The following is a 23,326-nucleotide window of genomic DNA, read 5'->3' as shown; positions in this document are numbered from 1 at the left end:
CGGTGAAATTGCGACTAGCGCTGTCACAGTGATGTTTATTAACGTCATTAAAACAGATTTTGTCAGCTATTGTCTTATAAATATTTACAAATTACTTATATCTCTCCTAAAAAGCGATTATTTTGGTCAGTAACACTCTTCGTAACACAAAGGGCATACCGGTCTTTCGCCTTGAAGCACAGCCGTCCGTCTGCATCAACTTCTCTTTTTCTGGACATTATGGGATAAACATTTATATGTCTCATTTCCACCCGCGAAGTTACACCTTCCCTCCGGCAGGGTTTCCACATCAATGACTACACTGCCGTGTAGTGGCAGTAAGCCGTAACTTCGCGGGTAATACAATCGACAAGCATTGTGGGAAATGTAGTTTTTGGTCAAAGAACGCTTCTGACCTATTTATTATAGACACTAAGATTTTACAAGCTCTCGCGGGCCTTGTGTTTGACACGTGGTGTAGGCTGTGGTGTAAATAATCCAATCTTTAATCCTCTGATCTTCTCCCAGAACAGTCGGGGTCACGGCGATCCTGAATCGCAAATCATAAATAAGAAATATTAATTTTAATTAATAAATTATTAATTTTAATTATTCGTTCAGTTGATGAGAAATATTGTTTATTTTGGGAACATATTTGATTTGATATTTTGATGTTTGAAAGAGATAAATAAACATATGTATGTATATGCATATGTTTGGTTGATTGGTTTATTATACATTACACCCAAAACAAGCCCTTGATTAACTAGATTTAGAACATGACCTTTGCACATTTTGAAACACGCAAGGCATACTTTTCCTGTTGTTATGATAGCAAAGTCACACTCACATGCCCTAAATTAAGCTGCGTAGTTGATGGTTCGCCTATAGATACTAAAATACGGTCCTAGTCTTAAAGAGGCACAGTGCAATGGCCTCCATTTTCAACCACAAGTTCCCTTAAACGTTTCACACAGGTTTGTGCTAATCTTACTATGGAGCCTTGTCAGACTGTTCTACATTTACATTAATGGGATTTAGTCTGAGCAACTTAACAAAGAGTGCTTAATCATTCACTTGAAACCTCCAAGCTAAATATCATTAAACTAAATATTCTAAATATAGCTCTTTGACCTCTGATACTACCAGAACTGAGCCACACTGAGCCCTACTACCTACTAACTGAAAAACGGCAGTTCATGACTGCAGTAAGCTTAAGTTTAAATACAATACTTACAGTGACATACTGTACTTAATACTTAATGAAGTACATGTATGTGGTGTCAAGAAGAGTTTCAGAATGTTTTATATTAGTATGTTCAATGTTCTTATGAACAGATACAATATTAAGCTGTTTAGAAATGAGTTTTGAGAAAGCATGAAAGCATATTAAATTAAACATCAGGGAAATAAACTAACATATAATAAATAGTGATAAATATAAAACTATCATGTCTTAGGCTGTAAATGATTTATTTGAATACTGCTATGGCTGAGCTGCATTCTGAACAAGAGGCAGATAAATAGTCATCAGTGCTGTCTGTGTTGTTCTACAGGAAGCTAACTGGTAAATACTGTTTACGGAAGCTGCACACTGCACACTAGATTTTGTGCATAGTTTTCCATTTGTTCATCATTTTGCATATGATGTTTACTCTGGCTGTAGGACACAAGGATATAAAAGGCAAGCAGAGACAAGCAGGTTAATATAGGCTAAATGGAGACATGAGGCAGTGAAATGCTTTTTCTGCTTCCCGGCCTTTTCTAGAAGCTCATTAAAACAAGACAACCCTGACACCTGCTCACAACCCTGACACTATTTGTGTCAAGTTAAAATCCATAATAATACAAGCATTCAAATTCAGGCAGCACCGTGGCTTAGTGCATGCATAAAATTTTGATTTTGATGTGTTTATACAGTGCCATGATATCCACCCTACACCTCAAAAAATTATCAAGTTCAAAATATGTATGAGACTGCAGCCTGGAGGCTTTAAAACACGAAGTTATCATAGACCGTAATTTCAGACACAAGTCTGCAAAAGATAAACTTTGTTTATGAATAGTGGATAATTTGGTATAGTACATAGTACAGCTATAGATATGAAAGGAAAATGTATTATGTGTAACATAATATGCGAATGTATAAAATTACATTTGTAATCCGAGGTTTTTATTGTTGGTGTTTTGTTAACAGTTGCATCCTGCCACCTGTCAGTGCCTAGTTACCAAACACAAATACACACGCACATACACACACACACACACACACGTACACAGATTCAAATGTTAATGTAAATGAAAACTCTGATATTAAAACCTGACCCATGCAGAACCCACTATGTTACATTACACTTCATTAGCATTTAGCGGACACTTTTATCCAAAGCAACAAATAATGATGTAAATTTAGCAATAGAGGACGTAGAGGTTCAAGGCAAAAATGTTTCTTAACAGGGCCTAAAGGAGGCCAAAGGGAAATAGTGGGATAGAGGAGGTAAGGAGGAGAAGAAGGAAATGAGGTTAGAAGTTCTTAGCTTGTTAGAGGTGTTAGGAGAGAGTAAGTGCTCTTTGAAGAGCTCTATCTTCAGGAGTTTCTTAAAGATAGTGAGAGATTCTCCTGTTCTGGTAGTGGAAGGTAGTTTGTTCCACCACTGGGGAACTCTGTATGAGAACAGTCTGGATTGCTTTGTGTGAATTTTTTGGCAAAGTTAAGCGACGTTCACTGGAGGCACACAACATCCAGGAGGGAACCTAAGCTTGGAGTGACTGCAAGTAGGAGGGAGCTGTTAACAGCTTACAGTGGCAGATGAACACAGACTCCTGGCCAAATAAGTCCAGGCATTATTTACAAGCAGCTGTTGGGCCAATCAAACGTAAGCAAGAAACAACAAAGCCAAACGATGAGCTTGTGGATGGGCTAAACAGAAACAGGCTTTGAGTGTTGTCCTACTGCTTGGCCTGTTTCCATTTAAAAAGCGTAACATTGTTTTTAGATGATAAAAACTGCCTTTTAAAAAAGTGCAGGTGACATATCTGCCCACTGCTCCTGTAATGTGTTCTCACTGTATCATTGTGTGTGTGCATTTGGGTTGGGCATCAGGTTAGGCTTGGTTTTGGGCTTAGGCAGAGAATCTAAACACTAGTAAGTGTGTGCTCACTCCATAGAGTTAAAACAAGAAGCTAAATTCCAACTGTATATATTATTTTTCTTTGTCTTTGAATAGTCTGGAAAAACTGCAGACCAAGATAATCTTCTAAAACTAACCTCCTCTTAAAGACCTCTTGTTTCTAGCCTGTATTCTCCTCCATCCACAAGCACCACAAACATGCTGTACACACATGCATGTAAATGGTGTGGGAGAGGAACAGTGTTCATCTGGTTTATGATCATGTGCTTAAACTTAAATTTCTAATGACTGGTATATTAAAAGGGAGTACAAAAGTTTATTAAAATACTCAAAATTGAAGAAAATGATCTTTTGTGATTTATTTTGATCATTTTTTTATTCAAAACACAACAATTGAGTTGTGTGAACATCTTTTTCTACAGCTAAGATCCTGGAAGAGGCATAATGGTTTTATCATATTAGGTAACTACTGTTGCTCTTCTATGAAAAACACTTATCTCTATTTTTGTCGATTTTCAGTTTACTACATAATTTGAACTGAGAAACTGCCCCTTACACTGTGCCAAAATTTCTTGATGAAGGGACCAATAGAAATACTTCAAAATGACCTGAAATAAACTCTTTTTACATTGACTTTTGACATTGAACGTTACAAGGTTTTTTCTTTCTCCTGTAAAGTTGCTGTTTTGGAGATAAGTGTTTTTCATTGGACAGCAACGATATACTTGTCCTTTGTGGTATTGTACTGAACTGTGACTGAACTGCCTATGAGACTACACGAGCAGTTATCAACAGGGACACAAGATGGCAGTATTGTAACATCTAGAGCTGAACTTCCATCAGAAGAAACAACAAAAACAAAAAATATATATATAATGAGTAAAAATTGGCTTCAGTTTATTACAAATATTCTACTGATTCAGTGTAAACTATTTTATTGAGTGTGTTGGACTAAAGCCAGACCTAACTAAATTTACCCCGGATACGGACCCATTATGTGATCGCTGCCTCCAGGATCCTGTCTCCCTAATACACATGCTCTGGCTATGCCAATTATTGTTCATGTTCTGGACTGACATCTCAACATTATCTGAGGTCCTGGAGATGCAGTTTGATCCTAACCCTGTTACAGCAGTATTTAGTGTCCTGCCATCTGGCTTGCTCATTCCAAAACATCGCTCTGATTTCGTAGCTTTTGTGAGTCTGTTGGCAAGACGGGTAATTTTATTGATGTGGAAACTTTTGGTTCAAGGACAATATTCCAAGCTTTGAGTACATATACATATACATATTGCTTTTTTCCCCCCAATAATTTTTTACTTATATAATGATATTAACCTTGATATGTCTAATTATTTATTTATTTTTATTTCTTTACAATTAACTTATTTACTTTGTGAAATGTATGTGTGTTTTAAAAGTTGTTTTAATGAACTTTGCAATATAATTATTCTGCTTCCCAATTATCAATGTCAATGCTATAAGTACAGACAATAGTCCTAAAGTTCTGTTTCCCTGACACTTTAATATCCTCCTTTTACCCTTGTCTTTAACGGTCAGGCCCCCACTTGACCGCTACAAAGCAGCTGTTATTTGGAGGATGGGTCATTCTCAGCACTGCAGTGATATTGACTTCGTAGTGGTGTATTAGTACATGTTGTGCTGGTACAAGTGGATCACATACAGCAGTGCTGCTGGAGTTTTTAAACACAGTCTTACTTATTGTTTAGACATTCCTATCTATGTGCTCCATCTTGTAGATGAAAAGTCAGAGACAGAACTCATCTGTTGTTGCGTAGTTTGTGTTGGTCAACATCTAGTCCTTCATCAGTGGTCACAGGACGCTGTCCACAGGACGCTATTGACTAAATATTTATGGTTGGTAGTCTTCTCTCCTTTTCAGCAGTGACACTGAAGTGTTGTGTCTGCTGTGTCTGATTGTATCTGAACTGTGTAATATAAAACACTGTGGGTGACACATTAAACCTGGAGGGTATTTTAGGGTATCACAAACACTACCACACTTGCTTCTGCACTGATGAATGTGGTGTTGTAGATAAGAGAAGGCTCAATCTGTGCATAGAAATAAAAGGATTAATACGTCTGTGGAATATTGATCTGAGTTAAAGAATTTATTAAAAAAAAGCCAAATACACTACTTCTGACTGCTTTTTTTTCTTTCCAAAAGAAAATTATGAATCTCAAAAACATCAAAGCAACACATTTGCTGCCATTAACATGACAGCATTAAAATAATACAAAAAAGAATTCACTCACTAAATATTAATAACTTAAGAGTATATTCCTTTTCTCAAAAATCTATAATATAGACAATACTATAATAGAAGACAATTTTACAGTACTATAATAAAAAAGAATCTGAATAGTACAAATCCGTTGACATATTTTACTCAAGTACATAACATGACTTTATATCACAATTGTTGTTTTGATTTAATAAAACCTTTCCTGTTAAACAGTAATAGTCTAAGCTTCTAATTGTTCTTTAGTGATTTGAAAAGTCTTGGTAAAACAAGCTGTTTCAGAGATCAGCAACTTGACGAGCCAATCTTTTGTCGATTGTGTTTTTTTAAGATAGTGTCAAGCTTATCTTAGTTTGGCTTTTTCTGTCTGTGTAGATAGTTTTGCAAAGTGGCACTGAAACTAGCACACACAGCAGTACTGCCCTTTGCCTTTTTCGTCTCTCTTATTTTCTCCCCTTAATTTCTGTCCGTTTAGAGCTGACATCAGTATAGTCTTTATCGTATTTGTATCATTATTATCCAAATATCAGTCTTTGATAATATTGTCAATAACAGCTAACTCAAATTGCATTACTCAAACTACTTACCTGCAAAAAAATGAGAGAAGCCAAGTCAAGTGGCGAAAAACCTTGAAGGATTTGAAACTAATTTAGGATATCAATTTATCATGTTTCGCAATGATATTGGCCCCATTATAGTTAGCTTGATTTAGGGCCTGTTTGTGTATCTTTGCTATCGTAACGACTGGAAAAGTACGCCTTGTGTGGCTCAAAACACGCAAAATGCATATACTAATTGTAATAAATTGTAATAAAATAATCTGTGTGTCACTTGCTATTCCTTTAGGAGCCTGGTTCGCTCTGATTTTGGCAGCTTGGTATTTTAACGTCACAGCACTTTTTAGTAAACTGAACTAATTGTTCAAAGCTGGGTCGGTGCACTGCTGCATGTCCTTGTGTAACAAGTGTGGGTGTATGCCCGTAGTGAATGCACTTCGAGCACAAGATAGCAGTTAACATCTTAGAGCAACACAGTGTTGCCAACTCCTCAGTAAGGAAAGTAGCTATTGGCTGTCCTAAAAGTCGCCAGAAGTCGCTAAATGACGTCATCGCCTAATTTGCATAATACATGTTTTTGAAGCTGTAAAGGATTAGGGTTGTGGGAGAGAAAAAAGTGAGTAAAAAACACAATAAATATGTTAGAAATGTTACAAATAGGACGTCACTTTTTTTTACATTAACTTCATTTTTACGTGAATTACATAAATTATTTTTTTGCCATGTTCTTAAATGTTATTAAAAGAGCAGCTGGAACTGTTATTCTATGTTTTTTTTTTATTTATTTATTTTTTTGTTTGTTTTATTTTTATTTTTTTTACATTTTTAAGTTTTCTTTATTTTTAAACATATCATAGACAAATTGTTCAATGGTTCAATAGATATTTAGCCTTTTTTTATTTATTAATTTTTTTAGCTTTGTATGTAGCTTTGTTTTGTTTTATTTTTATTTTTTTTACGTTTTCTTAAGTTTTCTTTATTTTTAAACCTATCATAGACAACTTGTTCAATGGTTCAATAGATATTTAGCTTTTTATAAAGAGGCAGACACTGTGGAGGAGGTGAGTGACAGGCTATGTGGTGAATGAGGTGAGTGAATGAGACTGTGTGAGTTAAATAAAGGGATTTCTTTTCGTGTCACACTGAAGACACATTAATATTTATACTTCTGCTCTGTAAATACAGAGCGGGGTCAGTCAGCGGCGGCTGTGGGCACGCGCAATTAATTTACAATGTGTTCGTGGAGCGGTGTGTGTGTGCTCTGAGTGTGAGAGAGTGTGGGTCTGCACTGTGAGTGGTGTGGGGCGGGACTCACGGCAGCGCCCGCTGCAGCGCGGAGGACAGTAACTGAAGAGCCCGTGTTCATCTCAGAGTCGCCAAAAGTCTCCAATAACACCACAAAAACTCGCTAGATTTGTCGCTAGTCGCTTTTTTTACAATGAAAGTCGCTAGAGGGTCTGAAAAGTCGCTAAATATAGCGACAAAGTCGCTAAGTTGGCAACATATGCTGATTTTAAGACAACATCTTTCTTAATCTGGAGATTTTAAGAAAATGAAGACATAAATAGGAAAAACACTGACATTACCCATTGCTGAAAGTGCACCAATGGAAATCTAATAGGATTATTTATAGTGACAAATCCAACTAAGGCATATGAATTTGAAACATTACAAATTCAATTGTTTTATTTAGCACATATAACAGATATTAGCATATATTTTACCTTCATTTAGGGGATTTACTCTGATTTTGATATTGGAATGGAGGTATCTCCAGTATTTTCAATTCCTCAGAACTAGAGAAAACTGAAACTAGATATTTTGTAGAACTCTACAAAAGATCAATACATGTACACATTAATATTTTCGATATGCTTCTAAACCTGTTCTTAAAGGTTTTCACATGCTATCAAACACACTAGGTTCGCACAAAATGTATTGCATGTAAAAAATTCCAAACTAGGATCAAAAAATAATTTTAAGACTTGTTATAAGTCTGTTTTCATGTTCTGAATGAAACAGGTTGGTGGCCAACCAAAAAATAAAAAGCATTAAACCTGAAAACCCTAAACAACTGCACATGCAATTGTCTTAAACTGGACATATCTAGACCTGATATATTTTGTCTTGTGTGCTTTTTTTCAGTAGATACATGAGTGTGCCCTCCACCCACTGTTTTAACTTATGAAGACAATATGATCGATTGGTTAAAATATTTTATTAAAAAAAATAATTATTAACAATAAAATATATTTTAAACCTACTGGCTTTCACACCTACAAAACAGTGGCAAAAAATCTGTATTTAACAGAATATGTTGTTACAAATCCATTGCACTGCTAAGGCTTTTAATTTCCATTGTCCATTTTGGTATACAGGAATTTTTAAATGAAATCTCAGTGTTGTTTAGTAAATGCACACAAATCACTGTCACTACAAGTTTCCCCCAATTACAATTACAGCAAATAAGCTCCAATGACAAAGTACACTTGTTATTATTAACAATGCATGAAAAAGGGAAATCGTTGTGGTTCCTTCGCATTTTTTTTTTAGCCAAATTTTTGCCCTATTTTGCTAGGCTGATTACCCCACCCACTGAGCTGGACTACCCATATCACTAGCAATTCAGTTCAATTCAATTAATATGTAATTGTATAGCTCTTTTTGCAACAAATGTTGTCATGAAGCTGCTTTACAGAGATACAGGTCCAAATCTCGTATGAGTAAGCACCACAGTGATAGTGACAACAGTGGCAAGGTGGTAGTGGCAACTGTGGCACAGAAAAACTCCCTCAGAGTAAGAGGAAGAAATCTTCGGCCAGCCACTGAAAAGGCAGTGATGTATTGGTTCCGATACATCAGTTAACAGACGCCTGTGCTGTGCAGCATCACCTTTGGGAGTGACGTGGGTAGAGAGTGCCATTAGAGAATATGACCAGTTGTGCTCGTGTTTTCATTTGAACATTTTCTTACTGTTAGTACAGATTATGATGCAGTTTTAATAGATATTTTCGCCACTGTTTTGGTTTTGAAGTGTACAACTTCATAAGAGCTATCGCATTACGTAGTCTTCTACAAGTTACTGACACTGAGTCCATTGGTTACAGAGGGCCTCCTGTTCTCGACCTCTGCAGTAGACAGCCTACGCAGCAGTAACTCTCGGAATGACCTGCACATGAGGAAGTAAATGACAGGGTCTAGACACACGTTGAGGGCTGACAGGAAAAGTGTGGCCTCTTTGGCCTGAAAGAGCTGGAAGCGAGTGTAGGGGCTAAGCTTGAAGCCTTGCCGCTGACTTAGCGTGTAGGGCACGCGGCACACGTGGTAGGGCACGAAGCACAGGAAAAACACTGCCAGCAGGCTGAAGATGCTGCGGTTGGACTTGCGGCTGGCCTCACTGCCGTCTCGGTTCACTCTTTTGTAGGATCGGTACACGTGGCGAGCGATGGAGGTGTAACAGAATGCCATTAGCGCAAGGGTCAACCAGAAGATGGCCACGATGAGGTGGGCGGAGACTTCATGCCAGCGACGGCCCAATGAACTCTTGAGTTCCACGCACGAGCAGCCCTCAGCTGCCGGACGATTAGTCAATAGGGTGTTGGGCAGCATGCAGACCAGCAGCAAGGCCCAAACCACGAAGGCCAGAATTCTGGCCACTGGTACTCGCTGCAAGAGCGATGAGGCGGAGGAAGAGCAAAAGCGAGACGAGGATGAGGAGGAAGAGGAGCCACGGACGATTTTAACATAGCGCTCCAAACTAATGAGGCTCATGAAAGCAATGCCCGTATACATGCTGAGGTAGAAAAGTACAGCCGTGTAGCGACACACCACCACCTTCATTCGCCAGCCACCATAGCCCAGATCGTTAGCCACACGCCATGGGAAGGAGAGTAGCATCAGGAGATCAGCCACCACCATGTTCTTCAGGTAGACCACCAGGCCAGAAGTGCTGGGCACCCGGAAGAAGATCCATGCAGCCAGGCTATTCAAAACCAGGCCGCTTGCGCAGATGAGAGCGTAAAGCACGGGAAGGACCTGGTGCGTGAATGCGCTGCTGAAGTCTGTCCTGTTGCCAGCTGATTGGCTTCCACAGCCAGAGGGAGGGGTAGCATTGCTGTAGTTCATATCTGAAAAACAACAGCAATCCAAATGAATCATGTGATGCAATGGTAGAAATGTATTATTACAATATGTAATTAATAAAAAAAAAACAGAATATTCCAGTATTTTAATATTCATTTTTTTAAGTAAAAAATAGACTTCTTCATCAAACCATTTGACAGCAATGAGTAAGATGGTCCACACAGTTGGACAAATGTTTCATTGTTTATTCCTAAATCAAGGGTATTAAATAAAATGTGTTGAAGTAATTGCCTCTTCTGTCCAGGGAAGTCTTTCTACTAAATTTGGGAGTATTGCTGTGAGGAATTGATTGCAGTCCGCAACAAAAGCATTAATGAGGCCAGGAAGTTGCAACAACGGATGCATCTTAATATAGTTAAATGCATTCAAGATGTCTGCAAACATTTAAACATTACACAAACAAAATTGTGAAAGGTATTCACATTCATTACTCATGTATAAGTATAGATTCTATGGTTTACAATGGTTAAAGTATGTTAAAGTATCAACTCAAATTTACTTTACTCAAGTATAAATTTAGGAGTACTGGTTTCAAAACTACTTAAAGTATAAAAGTAAAAGTAATGTAAAGGGAAAAATGCTATTAAAACATGGGCCACACCATAGGGTCCTATAGTGCACTACCCCTCACCCCTCTCTACAAAACACATTTTTCTAAAAGCCATAATGACTAAAATTGTATATTAAAATGTTAATGTTAAAAAAATTGGGATGCACCAGGCTAACTGTTTCAGCTGCACATATGCCCATTGAAAATGAATGCATTCTAATACAATGTAAATATAATAAAGAAGCTCAGTTGTGACATTTTGCTTGAGTTCCCTTAAATCTCTGCACAGGTCATCTTCATACTACACTCTAAGAAATATAAGTACAGATTTGTACTTAAAAGAGTACAAAGCTTGTCGCTGGGGCTGTACCTTATATTAAGGTTCAAAAAAGTACCTTTCAGTGAAAGTACTTTTTTGTACCCATGGTTTTTGTGCCAGTATAGATTATAAAGATTATAAACATTGTCATCAACTAAAAATGGCTCAAAAACTTGATGATACAAAATTGTCTGGCTTTCAAATAAAAAATGTGCAATTAAAATATATATTGTTGATTAGTACAGTGATGCAGAATACTGAATGTACCCTTTGGCTGGTTAAATGGTACAAATTTGTACTTATTGCTGTTAGAAATTACTTTGTACTTCAGAGGGAACAAATCTGACCCTGTAAAGACTAATATTGTACCTTTGAGGGGACAATTATAAAGAATGTACCTTCGAGTACAAAAAAGTACTCATATCGTACCTCTGTTTTTTAGAGTGTAGGCTACATACATCTGCTATGTTCTTGCTGGAGTGCAGGCACTGTGAGTGCAGATGTGATGGATAATCAATGGATAATTGTATAAACCAACAGGGAGTGGGAATGGTATATGTTTATAGTTCTCATCCAACCCACCAAATTCACTGGATGGAGAGATTTTTCTGGATAGGGTTTTTTTTTGAACGATGAGAAGCTGGAATGAAATAGGAGTAACATGGCTATTTTTTCAATGTAAGGAGTAGAAAGTTCAGATAGTTGTGTGAAAATGTAAGGAGTAGAAGAAAAATAATTACTCCAGTAAAGTGTAGATAACAAAAAAAAATTCTACTAATATCCTAGTATCGTAACAAACTATTTGTGCTTTATTACTTGGCATCTGTGTACACAGTAACCCCAATCATTTCAACAACGTATTATTCACGTTTAGTACTCATGCATACCTCTTGCATGCAATGTTAACCAAAAGTGTGTGATTGAAAGACGTAATCTTGCTTTACCAAGACTGTAGTGCACCTTCAGCTCTTGCTTGTTTGAGGCCTTGTTACTTGTTTGAGACTTGTTACGTTTTCTCAACATATGGAATGCATGCTCAATTAAGCGTTTCAGAGTAAAATCCTTCCATAGGAGGATGCACTACACTTCTCAGTGTTTTTGCCTTTTATTTAGTATCACTTATATTTAGATTTATACAGCTATGGAAAAAAATAAGAGACCACTTCAGTTTCTGAATCAGTTTCTCTGATTTTGCTATTTATAAGTATATGTTTGAGTATGTTTGTTGTTTTACATAAATAAAAACTGAATAAAAATATTGTAATTTAAAGCATTTATTTGCAGAAAAATGAGAATGGCTGGAATTACAAAAAAGAGTCAGAGCTTTCAGACCTCAAATAATGCAAAGAAAACAAGTTCATATTCATAAAGTTTTAAAAGTTCAGATATCAATATTTGGTGGAATATCCCTGTTTTTTAAGCACAGTTTTCTGCATCTTTTCATGTTCTCCTCCACCAGTCTTACACACTGCTATTGAATAACTTTAAGCCTGCACTCCTGGCGCAAAAATGCAAGCAGTTCAGTTTGGTTTGATGGCTTGTGATAATCCATCTTCCTCTTGATTATATTCCAGATGTTTTCAATTTGGTAAAATCAAAGAAACTCATCATTTTAAGTGGTCTATTATTTTTTTTCCAGAGCTGTATATTGTTGTTGTTGTTGTTTTGTGTAGTCTGGGCTGAATGACTGTAAAGATGTGTCTAATAAAGTGCCCAGTGGCCAGTAAGTGTTTAGGAACTCCAGCAGCACTGCTGTGCCTGATACACCCATATCAGCACATCACATACAATAATATACCATTATTCTGTTGCTTCACCACCCAGTTCTTGTATACCTGCTCAGATATAGACTTATGGTGGTTCCTTTTAAATTAATGGATGGAGTAGAGTGTGGTTGTAAACCTAGAGAGTACACGATTTACAGCACTGATTTAAGTTCTCTCCTCCCCACGACAGAAGCTCAACTCAACACTCACGAAATGGAATAAAACATCCTAAGAAAGTAGTTTGGTAAGCACTGTCAGCTTGTGCGTACAGAATTTAAGAGCTGGGACTGAGAGCCTCACCTTATTTGGTGATTTTTTTAGGTGAGATAGTCCGGCTAGTTCCTTCCTTTGCCCCTTCAGACAAAACTGTGCAGTGGAAGTGAAACTGGGCACATCCACACGTCCAGTTTCTGCTGACTGGCAGCATTAAAGCACGTCTAAAGGTTGCATGTTTTTCTAATGGAAGCAAAACTGCAGCAAAATAATTTATTTGTGCTAGCCATACACTAATATAGCTTTTTTTATATACAGCATCTATTTGTAACGCATGTAATTGTGCAATCTATCAGCAGCATCTATGCTGGAAGGAAACTGGAGGTAGATAAGTGCATTACACAAGCTTAAAGTGTCACATAAAAATGAGTCGTTCTGAAAAACATGGGGGTTATAAAGTTATTTTTTAGATTTGTCAGTGTCAGTTAGTTTACAGAGAGAACAGCTGTGATCCTCTTCTGGACCTCTGAAGTTCATCATGACAGACTATTTGACAGTGCAGATTCTGCACATCAGATCTTACACTATCCAGATTTGATGGGAAAATTATAAATATCTTAACTGTCTGTCTGGTATCCTGAGAGAAAATGAGGACACAATCTGCATACTTCTGTAGATTGATTTATCTTATCTTATTTATATCTTATCGTTCAAATGCATAATATCAGTAGGTTAAAAAAAGTAGAACCAGTTGTTTACATATTTTTTGTGAAAGGGGTTGTTAGTTGGTGAATTCAGATAAATATTACTCAAGTACACTTTTTCAAAGCTTTTAAAAACTCTGAGTCAGCCATGGCCTGAAGTATAGAGAAGCGACCTTCTGAGTGGAAGGTATTAACAGTATAAACAGTTTATCTGCTGAAATTAAACAGAAAAATGTTTAGATGGCATTCATTAAAAACATTCATTGACAAAAAAATCGACAAAACTAGGCCTGCTCAGTTATGTCTCAGGCAGAATAAACTCTTAGATGTGGGACTTGCCACATGATGGTGTAAAAGTGCTTAGACATTATGTTTGGGTAGTGTACCTCTTGATGAGAGTTGATTACTTCACGTAACCTCTATTCAAAACAATTTGCCCAGTTGACAGGTTTTTTGAGGGGGTGCATCACTGAACTAAGAGAAGCAAGATAGTGATTTTATTGACTTGCCTGTCATCTAGACCCATTGTCAGCCAGCCAGCCACTGTTGCCTTCTTTTGAAGTGCTGTTATGAATGAGAAAATTGGAATGATACGGACTGAAACAGTATCTTCTTTTTTATTATTTATTAAACCAAATTCAGGTTCCAGGTTTGTGGATCCTCCAATAATTGGGGTTTAGGTGCAGAGGCCTTGTAGTGAGCGCTTTAGTTCTTTTCAGCAGGATAATGCTCACCAGAATGTAACACTTCACCAGATTAGAATTTAGATGGGACACCAACTTTCTTGGTGCTAATGGCCCAGTCCCATTTCACCCCTTGGCCCTACCACTTACCCCTACCCCTCTATTTTGCACGTGCAGAAAGAAACCCAAAAATTTCAATATTTTCCTTGTTAAAAGTGACGATTAGCACTATATTACCATAGTCTAATGTGTAGCCAAATTCTTCAATACAAGCATAACAAACATCGCTAGTAGTTTGTCTCAGTAGCTAGCAAGCTAACTTTCCCGTTCCACTCTAAATGGTGCAATAGATGGCAGGGGCTGCAGCATTTATGGAAGAATACCATAAAATAAAAGCTTATCCAAGCTAATTTCAGCTCCCCTTCACAGAGAAATTAAGAAATGGACAATAATAATTAGTTTCTCCCCCCCTTTTTGAAGACATACAATAAAGCCCTAAAGATAACTGGTTAAACAGCAGCTAACTTACTGAACTTTAGCGCTCCTGATGACGTATCAGGTGCTTGAAGGGTTGTCCCAATTCTTATGGGGAGGATTTCACCCCTTCCCCTTGTAACTCTGTTACACTCAAAACACTGTTACACTCGACAACAAGGGGTAGGGGTAAGTTGTATGGCCAAGGGGTGAAATGGGATTGGGCCTTATTGTCTCTATTGTGAATAAGTGTACTACATACAGAGTCTGTTTCCATGCACTGCAGCAGCAATAAGTTCTGCATAAGTTCATCTTTTCCTTCTTAAAATCTTGGGCAATTCAAGCCCCCAACAAGTGAGTGTCCTGTAGTGCACCTTTGGTTTCTACAGTGGGTAGACATTTTGAGATATATTGATATATTTGAGAGTACACTGGGTCATGAGTGTCTGCTGTGGTTATGCTATTGGGGCCAGATGTAAGTTGTGGCCGAAGAGTTTTTTTAAGCAGAAAAACACAGTACAGGAAACAGCTCACATCTATGCACACACTTTGAGAAATAATATTTTGTGGTTGAGTACCATGGAGCTTTATGTTGTTTCCCATGTAGTGGAACCACACTGCTGACTTATTTCCTGTATAGTTTATAGTTAGAAGAACACAAGAGTCATTATATCTGAGGTGTTGAACATTTGCCAACCTGACTCTTTAGTTCTTATGATGTCTGATGTCTCTTTTTAAGGATTTATCGCACCTTACAGGGCTAGCTACTTATGCAAGCGTTTTCGTCTTTTATTTTCAAAAACGGAGGGAGAAATATCTCTGTTTTCAATGATAACCAGTGGATCAGTTACTTTCTTTTAAAACAGTGATACATTTTCTCATAATATACTTTCATGAACTGTACCATTCTAACCCCTTTTTCTTCCCTCCTCTCTCTGTTCTCTCTCTCTGTCTTTCTCACATGTGCTGAGACGCCTGGCCGGCCGGTCTTCCTGGATATGTCCGTCTGTGGTTCCAGCTTTCAGGAATCAGCCCTGTCCTTCTACTCATCCGAATTATTTCACAACTCTTCTAACTTCTGCTTTTTTTTCTCTCCCTTTCCTTTCTGTTTTCTCTATCTATCTCTTTTACATGTATGGAGATGCCCTGTTCCTGATGTTCCCAGCCTGGCTCTCCACTGCCCGCTGTGTTGTTCTCTGGCTCTGCAGCCCTGCACTGATTAACATTAACACACTCAGTATCTGTTTCTGTATTAGCCATAGCTCTATAGTTTGTGCCCATCACATTCTTATATTCATAAATTAGTACCTGTTATATTAGCCATAGTTCACATTAATTCTCTGTACTGTTTTTGTTCTGTTATTTGTTTGTTGTTTGTTTGTACTGAGCGGGTCAACCCGAGTAGGATGGGTTCCTCGGACTGAGTCTTGGTTCCTTCCAAGGTTTCTTCCTCTTAAAGGGAGTTTTTCCTTGCCACTGTGTCACCATAAAATTGGCATCTGTGTGGTGCTGCTCATAAGAGGCGTGGACCTGTTTTTCCTGTAAAGCGGCTTTGTGACAACCTTTGTTGTAAAAAGCGCTATATAAATAAAATTGAATTGAATTGAATTGTTCACTCACTCAAGCTCAAACTCAGTCACACTTAAACTTGTAGGTGGCTTGATTTAATGAAACAGTCAGTTCGAAGGAATCAAACACCACATCATTAACCACTGCAGCATTTTCCTCTAAACATGCACTAGGCAGTGTAGGTTGTGGGTTTTCTCAGTTGTTTGTTAACCTCTAAGCCACACACATTTAGAGAGGCTTCATTTTCAATACTGTCAGTGTCAATTCAAATCTTTGTTAGAGGGGACATAATATGCTAAATTACTTTTTGTGTGTTTTTGTATTTCCACTTGGGTCTCGATTGCCACTATAAACACTCCAAGCTAAAAAAAAAAAAAAATCCATGTGTTTTCTGTGAATTGTTAGCGCTCCTGATGACGTATCAGGTGCTTGAAGGGTTGTCCCAATTCTTATGGGGAGGATTTCACCCCTTCCCCTTGTAACTCTGTTACACTCTAAACACTGTTACACTCGACAACAAGGGGTAGGGGTAAGTTGTATGGCCAAGGGGTGAAATGGGATTGGGCCTTATTGTCTCTATTGTGAATAAGTGTACTACATACAGAGTCTGTTTCCATGCACTGCAGCAGCAATAAGTTCTGCATAAGTTCATCTTTTCCTTCTTAAAATCTTGGGCAATTCAAGCCCTCAACAAGTGAGTGTCCTGTAGTGCCCCTTTGGTTTCTACAGTGGGTAGACATTTTGAGATATACTGTATTTGAGAGTACACTGGGTCATGAGTGTCTGCTGTGGTTATGAGTTTTTTTAAGCAGAAAAACACAGTACAGGAAACAGCTCACATCTATGCCCACACTTTGAGAAATAATATTTTGTGGTTGAGTACCATACAGCTTTATGTTGTTTCCCATGTAGTGGAACCACACTGCTGACTTATTTCCTGTATAGTTTATAGTTAGAAGAACACAAGAGTCATTATATCTGAGGTGTTGAACATTTGCCAACCTGACTCTTTAGTTCTTATGATGTCTGATGTCTCTTTTTAAGGATTAATCGCACCTTACAGGGCTAGCTACTTATGCAAGCGTTTTCGTCTTTTATTTTCAAAAACGGAGGGAGAAATATCTCTGTTTTCAATGATAACCAGTGGATCAGTTACTTTCTTTTAAAACAGTGATACATTTTCTCATAATATACTTTCATCAACTGTTCACTCACTCAAGCTCAAACTCAGTCACACTTAAACTTGTAGGTGGCTTGCTTTAATGAAACAGTCAGTTCGAAGGAATCAACATCATTAACCACTGCAGCATTTTCCTCTAAACATGCACTAGGCAGTGTAGGTTGTGGGTTTTCTCAGTTGTTTGTTAACCTCTAAGCCACACACATTTAGAGAGGCTTCATTTTCAATACTGTCAGTGTCAATTTAAATCTTTATTAGACGGGACATAATATGCTAAATTACTTTTTGTGTGTTTTTGTATTTCCACTTGGGTCTCGATTGCCACTAAAAACACTTCAAGCTAAAAAAAAAATCCATGTGTTTTCTGTGAATTAACTAAAAAAAGGTTTGGTGTTAGGAATCAATTATTGTGACAAAGCAACAAGGAAACGAAACCTGCATAGAACCACCCTGGCATCACCCCTTACCCGTCAAACCCCACCAGAGCCCCACCCACGTAGATCAGGGGTGTCAAACTCAAATTCACGGTGGGCCAAAATTAAAAACTGGGATGAAGTTGTGGGCCAAACTCAAATAATCAAAAACATTTGCTTTTGGGAACATAGTCTGCTGTGAAAACAGACTATTTTATATCTCTTCTACCTTCTAGACCAGGGGTCACTAATAGGCTGACCGCGGTCCGATAAACTACTGAGAAGAATTTAATTCTGACCGTGTTCATTTAAAGCGGCGGAACGTTTATTGTCTTTATGGTTTACGTGCTTTACAGCGCAGTAAGCTTTACTGGGACAAGAGTGCAAAATAGAGCACTTTACTCCACCTGATCAGAACTCCTCAGCAAGAAAAAAAACTCCCTCGCTCACAGGTGTGCTCTTTCTCTCTCTTTACTCCCAAAACAACTCCACCCATCAGTTTTACCCACAACATAATAAAGTCTGATACAGTAATAATATTAAATAAAATAAAACTACTGTTTGGTTCAGAAAACATTTCTCCATATATTGTACGATTTATCATTCATGTAATTATTATTATGGCAGCCTGGCCTAAATCTAATATAAATAAAATCAAATAGAATAAATATAGCATTTTGAAACAAAGTGAACATACAGATTCACATTATTAGAGTCGATATGTTAAATTATTGAGGGTGTTTCCATTTATTTTATGATAGGTTGATAATGTAATTATTGTGACAGGTCTATTTAAAACAATAAATATTTTTGAAATATCCTAGAATGTGTAATTTGTTTTGTCTTTCAGTTGTTGATAAAACAGACAGAACTACTATAGGCTTCTTCAGTAAACAGAATAAAATACTGAATTATTACACAAGTTAACATTGGCGACGGTCCGGACCTTAGCCTCGTGACATTTTCTCTGAGTGGACCAAACTGAATTCTAATTAAATACCCCTGTTCTAGACCTTGTGCTTTATGTACAGGTCCTTTTACTTGTCACAGTGTTTCGTTTCATAGTGTCTTCTTATGTTATATTATTTAATTACAGCCACGGTGGATTAGCAAACAAAACAAACAGATCTGTCCTTTACAGTCGTGAACAGATAATTTGCCTCCCACCTGTCTTGAAAGCTCCTGTTTTCCATCTTTCTCTTAGCCACTTTTGTCCTTGATGACTGGTAGCAGTAATTCTAATGATTGTCAACAGAAAAGAAGGGGTGCACTTGGCGATCTCGACTGACACGCACTATCGCACTAACAAAGCATTCTGGGATTTGTAGTATTTGCTGTGCATGCACTATATACTGGCAGGCCAGCTGTAATACACATTTGATATAGTCTCGCGGGCCAAATATAATAATACTGTGGGCCCGTGGGGCTGAATTTCACACCCGTGCACTAGATCATTTTGCGCTGCTGGTTGAAAACCTCACTGAGATGCTACACAACAGGATTAGCCAGCAGACTTTGTCTGAGTAAGGCATGGCCAGCAATAGCATATTTGCATAAAGGTGACTGAGCCCTTAAATGGCTCAGTCTGAAATGGACTGAAACTGGCAAAACTAAAGCTGGTGAGATCTCTTTCTCAGAGTGATTTGGTGTAAAGAATTGTACCCTTTTATAACGTGTGTAAAAAGAGATATAATATGTCCTCTTTAAAGGAGTTAGAAAAGAATTATTCTAAGGAATGTTGATCCTATCTGTAGCGAGAATTAACAGCTAAAGAAAAGTGTGAGAAACTGCATTTTCACACTAGTAATTCAGTCGACTCAATGCTGAATCACAGGCAAAAAGTAAAGGCCAGACTTCGCAAGCACTGCTTTATACTTTTACCAAACACCGCAGAGCTTCGGAGCCGTTGTGAGGAAATGAATACAATACAGACAACAACACAGACAGCAGGGCCACTCTGACCACCCAGTGCTATAAACATCTAAACCTTATTGCTGTGTCAACAAATAGCCTCAAGACACAGAAACACAAGAGTAGACAGGAAAGGCAAGACCACATCTGAAATGACTGAAGTGTCAGTTCTGCTTTCTCTTCAGAGTGTGTTCCTGTGCCTTTAGACTGTGTAGACTGATAAAACATTGGGATAGATAGACTGACAAATAGATCTCTGCCATGTGGTTTTGCACTGTCCTTTTGAAAATTACATGGATGTCCCTGAAAAAGATGTCTTCTTAAAGGCAGCATATGTTGCTTTAATACCTCATTGTACTATTCCACATTAATGCTGTCGTTTGTTTTTTTGTTTTGTTTTTTGCAGACGGCACTAACACTACCCTCACATTAGCTGCTGATAACACTCCGAAAGTATCTTTTCTAACTGCTTTTATACCAAACTAAGACTACAGTCCAATTTTGTTTTAGAATGTGTTGCTGGCAGTAAAAAAAATAAAATAATATATATATATATATATATATATATATATATATATATATATATATATATATATATATATATTTAGCTTTTGTTCATAATATCGGCTGGAAAAAAATCCAAGGTGAATTTCCAAAGAAACTGCATTTGTATTTTATTTGCATTTTTCTGATTTTGTGTTGTAAAATCTTCTAAATAGGATCCTTTTGTCACAAAGGGATCCAATATTGTATAAGTATTTAAACACCTTTTTAGTGATATATAGAGTCATTTTTTGCTTAAAGTATAAGACTTTATTACAAGTCATACAGTACCGGTCAAAAGTTTTTTTAGTTTTTTTATTTTAAAAAGCTCTGCATTGTAAATTAATAGTAAAATCATCCAAACTATGAAGAAAAACATGGAATTATTTAGCAAACAACACACTGTTAAACAAACTAAAATATAATTTATATTTTAGATTCTTCAAAGTAGCACCTCTTTCTTAGATGACAGTTTTGCACATCTTGATATTTTCTCAGTGAGCTTTATGAGGTAGAGTCACCTGCAATGTTTTATTAGTTAACAGCTGTCCTGAACTTGTCAAGAGTTAATTACTTGCATTTCTTGCCTCTTAATGTGAATGAGAGCATCAGTTATACAGTGAATAACTCTATATTAACTCTAAATTTTTACTTTAATAAATGAAGGTCAGTCAATCCAAAACATTTCAAGAACTTATCAGAGTTAAGTATCAGAGTATCAGAGTTACCAGCCTCAGAAACCGCAAGTTAAAAACACCTTAGATAAGAACACTTAAATGTTTCACGGAGTATTTTGGTTTGATAAGTTACTACATGATTTATTTTGTGTTTCTTCATATTCCAGATTAATGTTACAATGTAGGAAAACATTTGTAAATAAATTAAAAATAATCATGAATTTCTTATTTAATATTAAATCAGTTAATAATTTTAATGCATTGCTTTGCTCTGGCATGGCTTTATGATGGTTTGTTTTTGAGAACAAAATTCAATCATCTGTAGTTTCATATGCAAAATATAATCTTGAGGATCAAATAAACCAAGAAGTTCGGACCAAACCATGCTAGTGCCAGTTTCTACCAGCACAGTGAATCAATGAATCAATGGTGCATTGATAAAGAAATACAGAACTGTGCAAAGGTTTTAGGCAACTAAGCACATTACAAAAAAAAATTACTGTATCTCAGCAATAAGAGTGTTTTTTTGGCCCAACCACCACATATTGTTAGAACAGATGAATACATTTAAATACAGTAAAAAAAAAAAGTAATAAGAACAAAGTTAATTTTAGTTTCTCCTGGATACCTACATTTAGTGTGTATATTATTTTTCAATTCTATCAGCAGCTCACCTGATTTAAGAGGGAGCTTTTTTAGGTGTTTTAATGAACACAGTGATGTAAAGTCACTACATTTTGTAGAAATGTTATTTGCAGTTATTCTAATACTACTAGCATATCACTGAGCAAAGAAAACATGTGCTGTACAGATAAGGAGCTTTACAATTGTAATTTACAAATTGTAATTTATAAATACAGTGCTGCATGTTTAATATTCTTATAAAGAACATAATGTTGAGTGATCAGAAAGCAGTACTAACCTTGAGAGCAGTAGATGAGTGGATCAGAGGATCAGGACTGTGCCCTGAAGCTTAGTTAGGAGACTGTAGGTGAGAATGATGAGACAGGTTAAGAAATTGGCAGTTCTCTGACAGAAGGATGTAAAAGACAGGATGCTGTAGGACAGGAGGGCAGCTGTGACTTCTGTCTTGTGGGTTGGTAGTTCACAGCCCTGAACATGATGATGTTTGCATAGATGTGGACACACAGGAACAGTCTGTGAGCTCTGTGTTATAGTTCTCCTTCCTCCTCCAAAATCCCTGGTGTGAGGATTTCAGTCCAACAGAGCAACATAAACACACTGGCCTCTCTCTCTCACGCCAGCTGCTCCGCTGTGTTTTCTGTCATCTTCACTTACTTTATAACTATTCCCTCTAGTGCGTGCTCTCTCTCTCTTTCTCTCTCTCTTTTTTTCTTTTTCTCTCCTCATCTCCCCTGCAGAGCTCAGTAGGGGTGTGCATAGGAGGGGGAGGAGGTTCACTGGAAGCAGAATTAGAATGGGAAGTTGTGCCTGTCAGGCACGTTCAGCATATTTCCTCCCACTAATGCACCATCTGACTACTGATTTCAACACAAGTCGCGTGCCCTGTTATCATGAACATCTGATGCAGCTTATTATGAAACTTGTTTTCCTTTTGAGACAGCAAGTGCAAAAGTGCTTCAAAAAAGGTGTGCTCCTTCAAAAATGTTCCATTACCAACTATATTCACCTCATTGAGGCTGATCAGTTGCACTGTGTGGACTTGAGCACGTTTTAAAAAAAGCAACAAACCATAAAGTAGATGACAAAGCATTTAACGATATTCTACTCAAGCTCTCATTGTTTAATTTCACTTGTTTAATTATTAATACAGCATCCTCAGTTAGTTTCAGTGGCCACTTGAGTGCCGGTGGAGAGATCTTTACATTTAGGACCCTATCTACACCCTGTACAAGGCGTGTCACAATGCTTACTGCTAGTTTACACCCCGCCAATAGTCTGTTTTCACACCTTCTGCCTCTGTTTTTTAAATAGCAACAGAGCTTATTAATATTTGTTCGCCGATGAGTCAGCGCTCAGTGTGAAGCTTTATCAACCATCTAAGCTTCATCTTAGTCATAAAAACCTTTTGGCAGGTCTCGCTGCTGGGGGCACCTAAGTAAACAAAACTGCAATTCTAAAAAAAAAAAACATTTTCTTGCACTGAATGTCTTCACAGATGTCTCACCTTAAAACTGTTTATTTGGGTGAGTAAAGCACTTAAGTTTATTTAAGGTAAGCTTAGAATTCCAATATTTTTAACATCACTTTTAGCAACAGCGCTAAACA

The 23,326-nt window shown here is 37.3% G+C and overlaps 1 protein-coding gene across 1 annotated transcript; it reads right to left on the bottom strand.

Moving 5' to 3' along the window:
- Window positions 1–7,915: 7,915 nt before the first annotated feature.
- On the bottom strand, window positions 7,916–22,629 carry LOC103022923 (P2Y purinoceptor 14). Its single transcript, XM_007236768.4, has 2 exons — window positions 21,999–22,629; window positions 7,916–10,058 (listed from the first exon to the last, which is right to left on the bottom strand). The coding sequence occupies exon 2, from the start codon at window positions 10,054–10,056 to the stop codon at window positions 9,004–9,006; it is 1,053 nt and encodes a 350-aa protein (XP_007236830.2). The 5' UTR covers window positions 10,057–10,058; window positions 21,999–22,629; the 3' UTR covers window positions 7,916–9,003.
- Between the last annotated feature and the right edge of the window lie 697 nt (window positions 22,630–23,326).

This window comes from Astyanax mexicanus, chromosome 18 (assembly GCF_023375975.1).
Source record: "Astyanax mexicanus isolate ESR-SI-001 chromosome 18, AstMex3_surface, whole genome shotgun sequence".
NCBI lineage: Eukaryota > Metazoa > Chordata > Actinopteri > Characiformes > Acestrorhamphidae > Astyanax > Astyanax mexicanus.
Note: the sequence above shows the minus strand (reverse complement) of the source record. Positions and strands in the feature narration are given on the sequence as shown.

What these genes read in the sequence shown, in the direction of transcription:
- LOC103022923 (XM_007236768.4), bottom strand. Translation starts at nt 10,056, where the DNA reads ATGAACTACAGCAATGCTACCCCTCCCTCTGGCTGTGGAAGCCAATCA.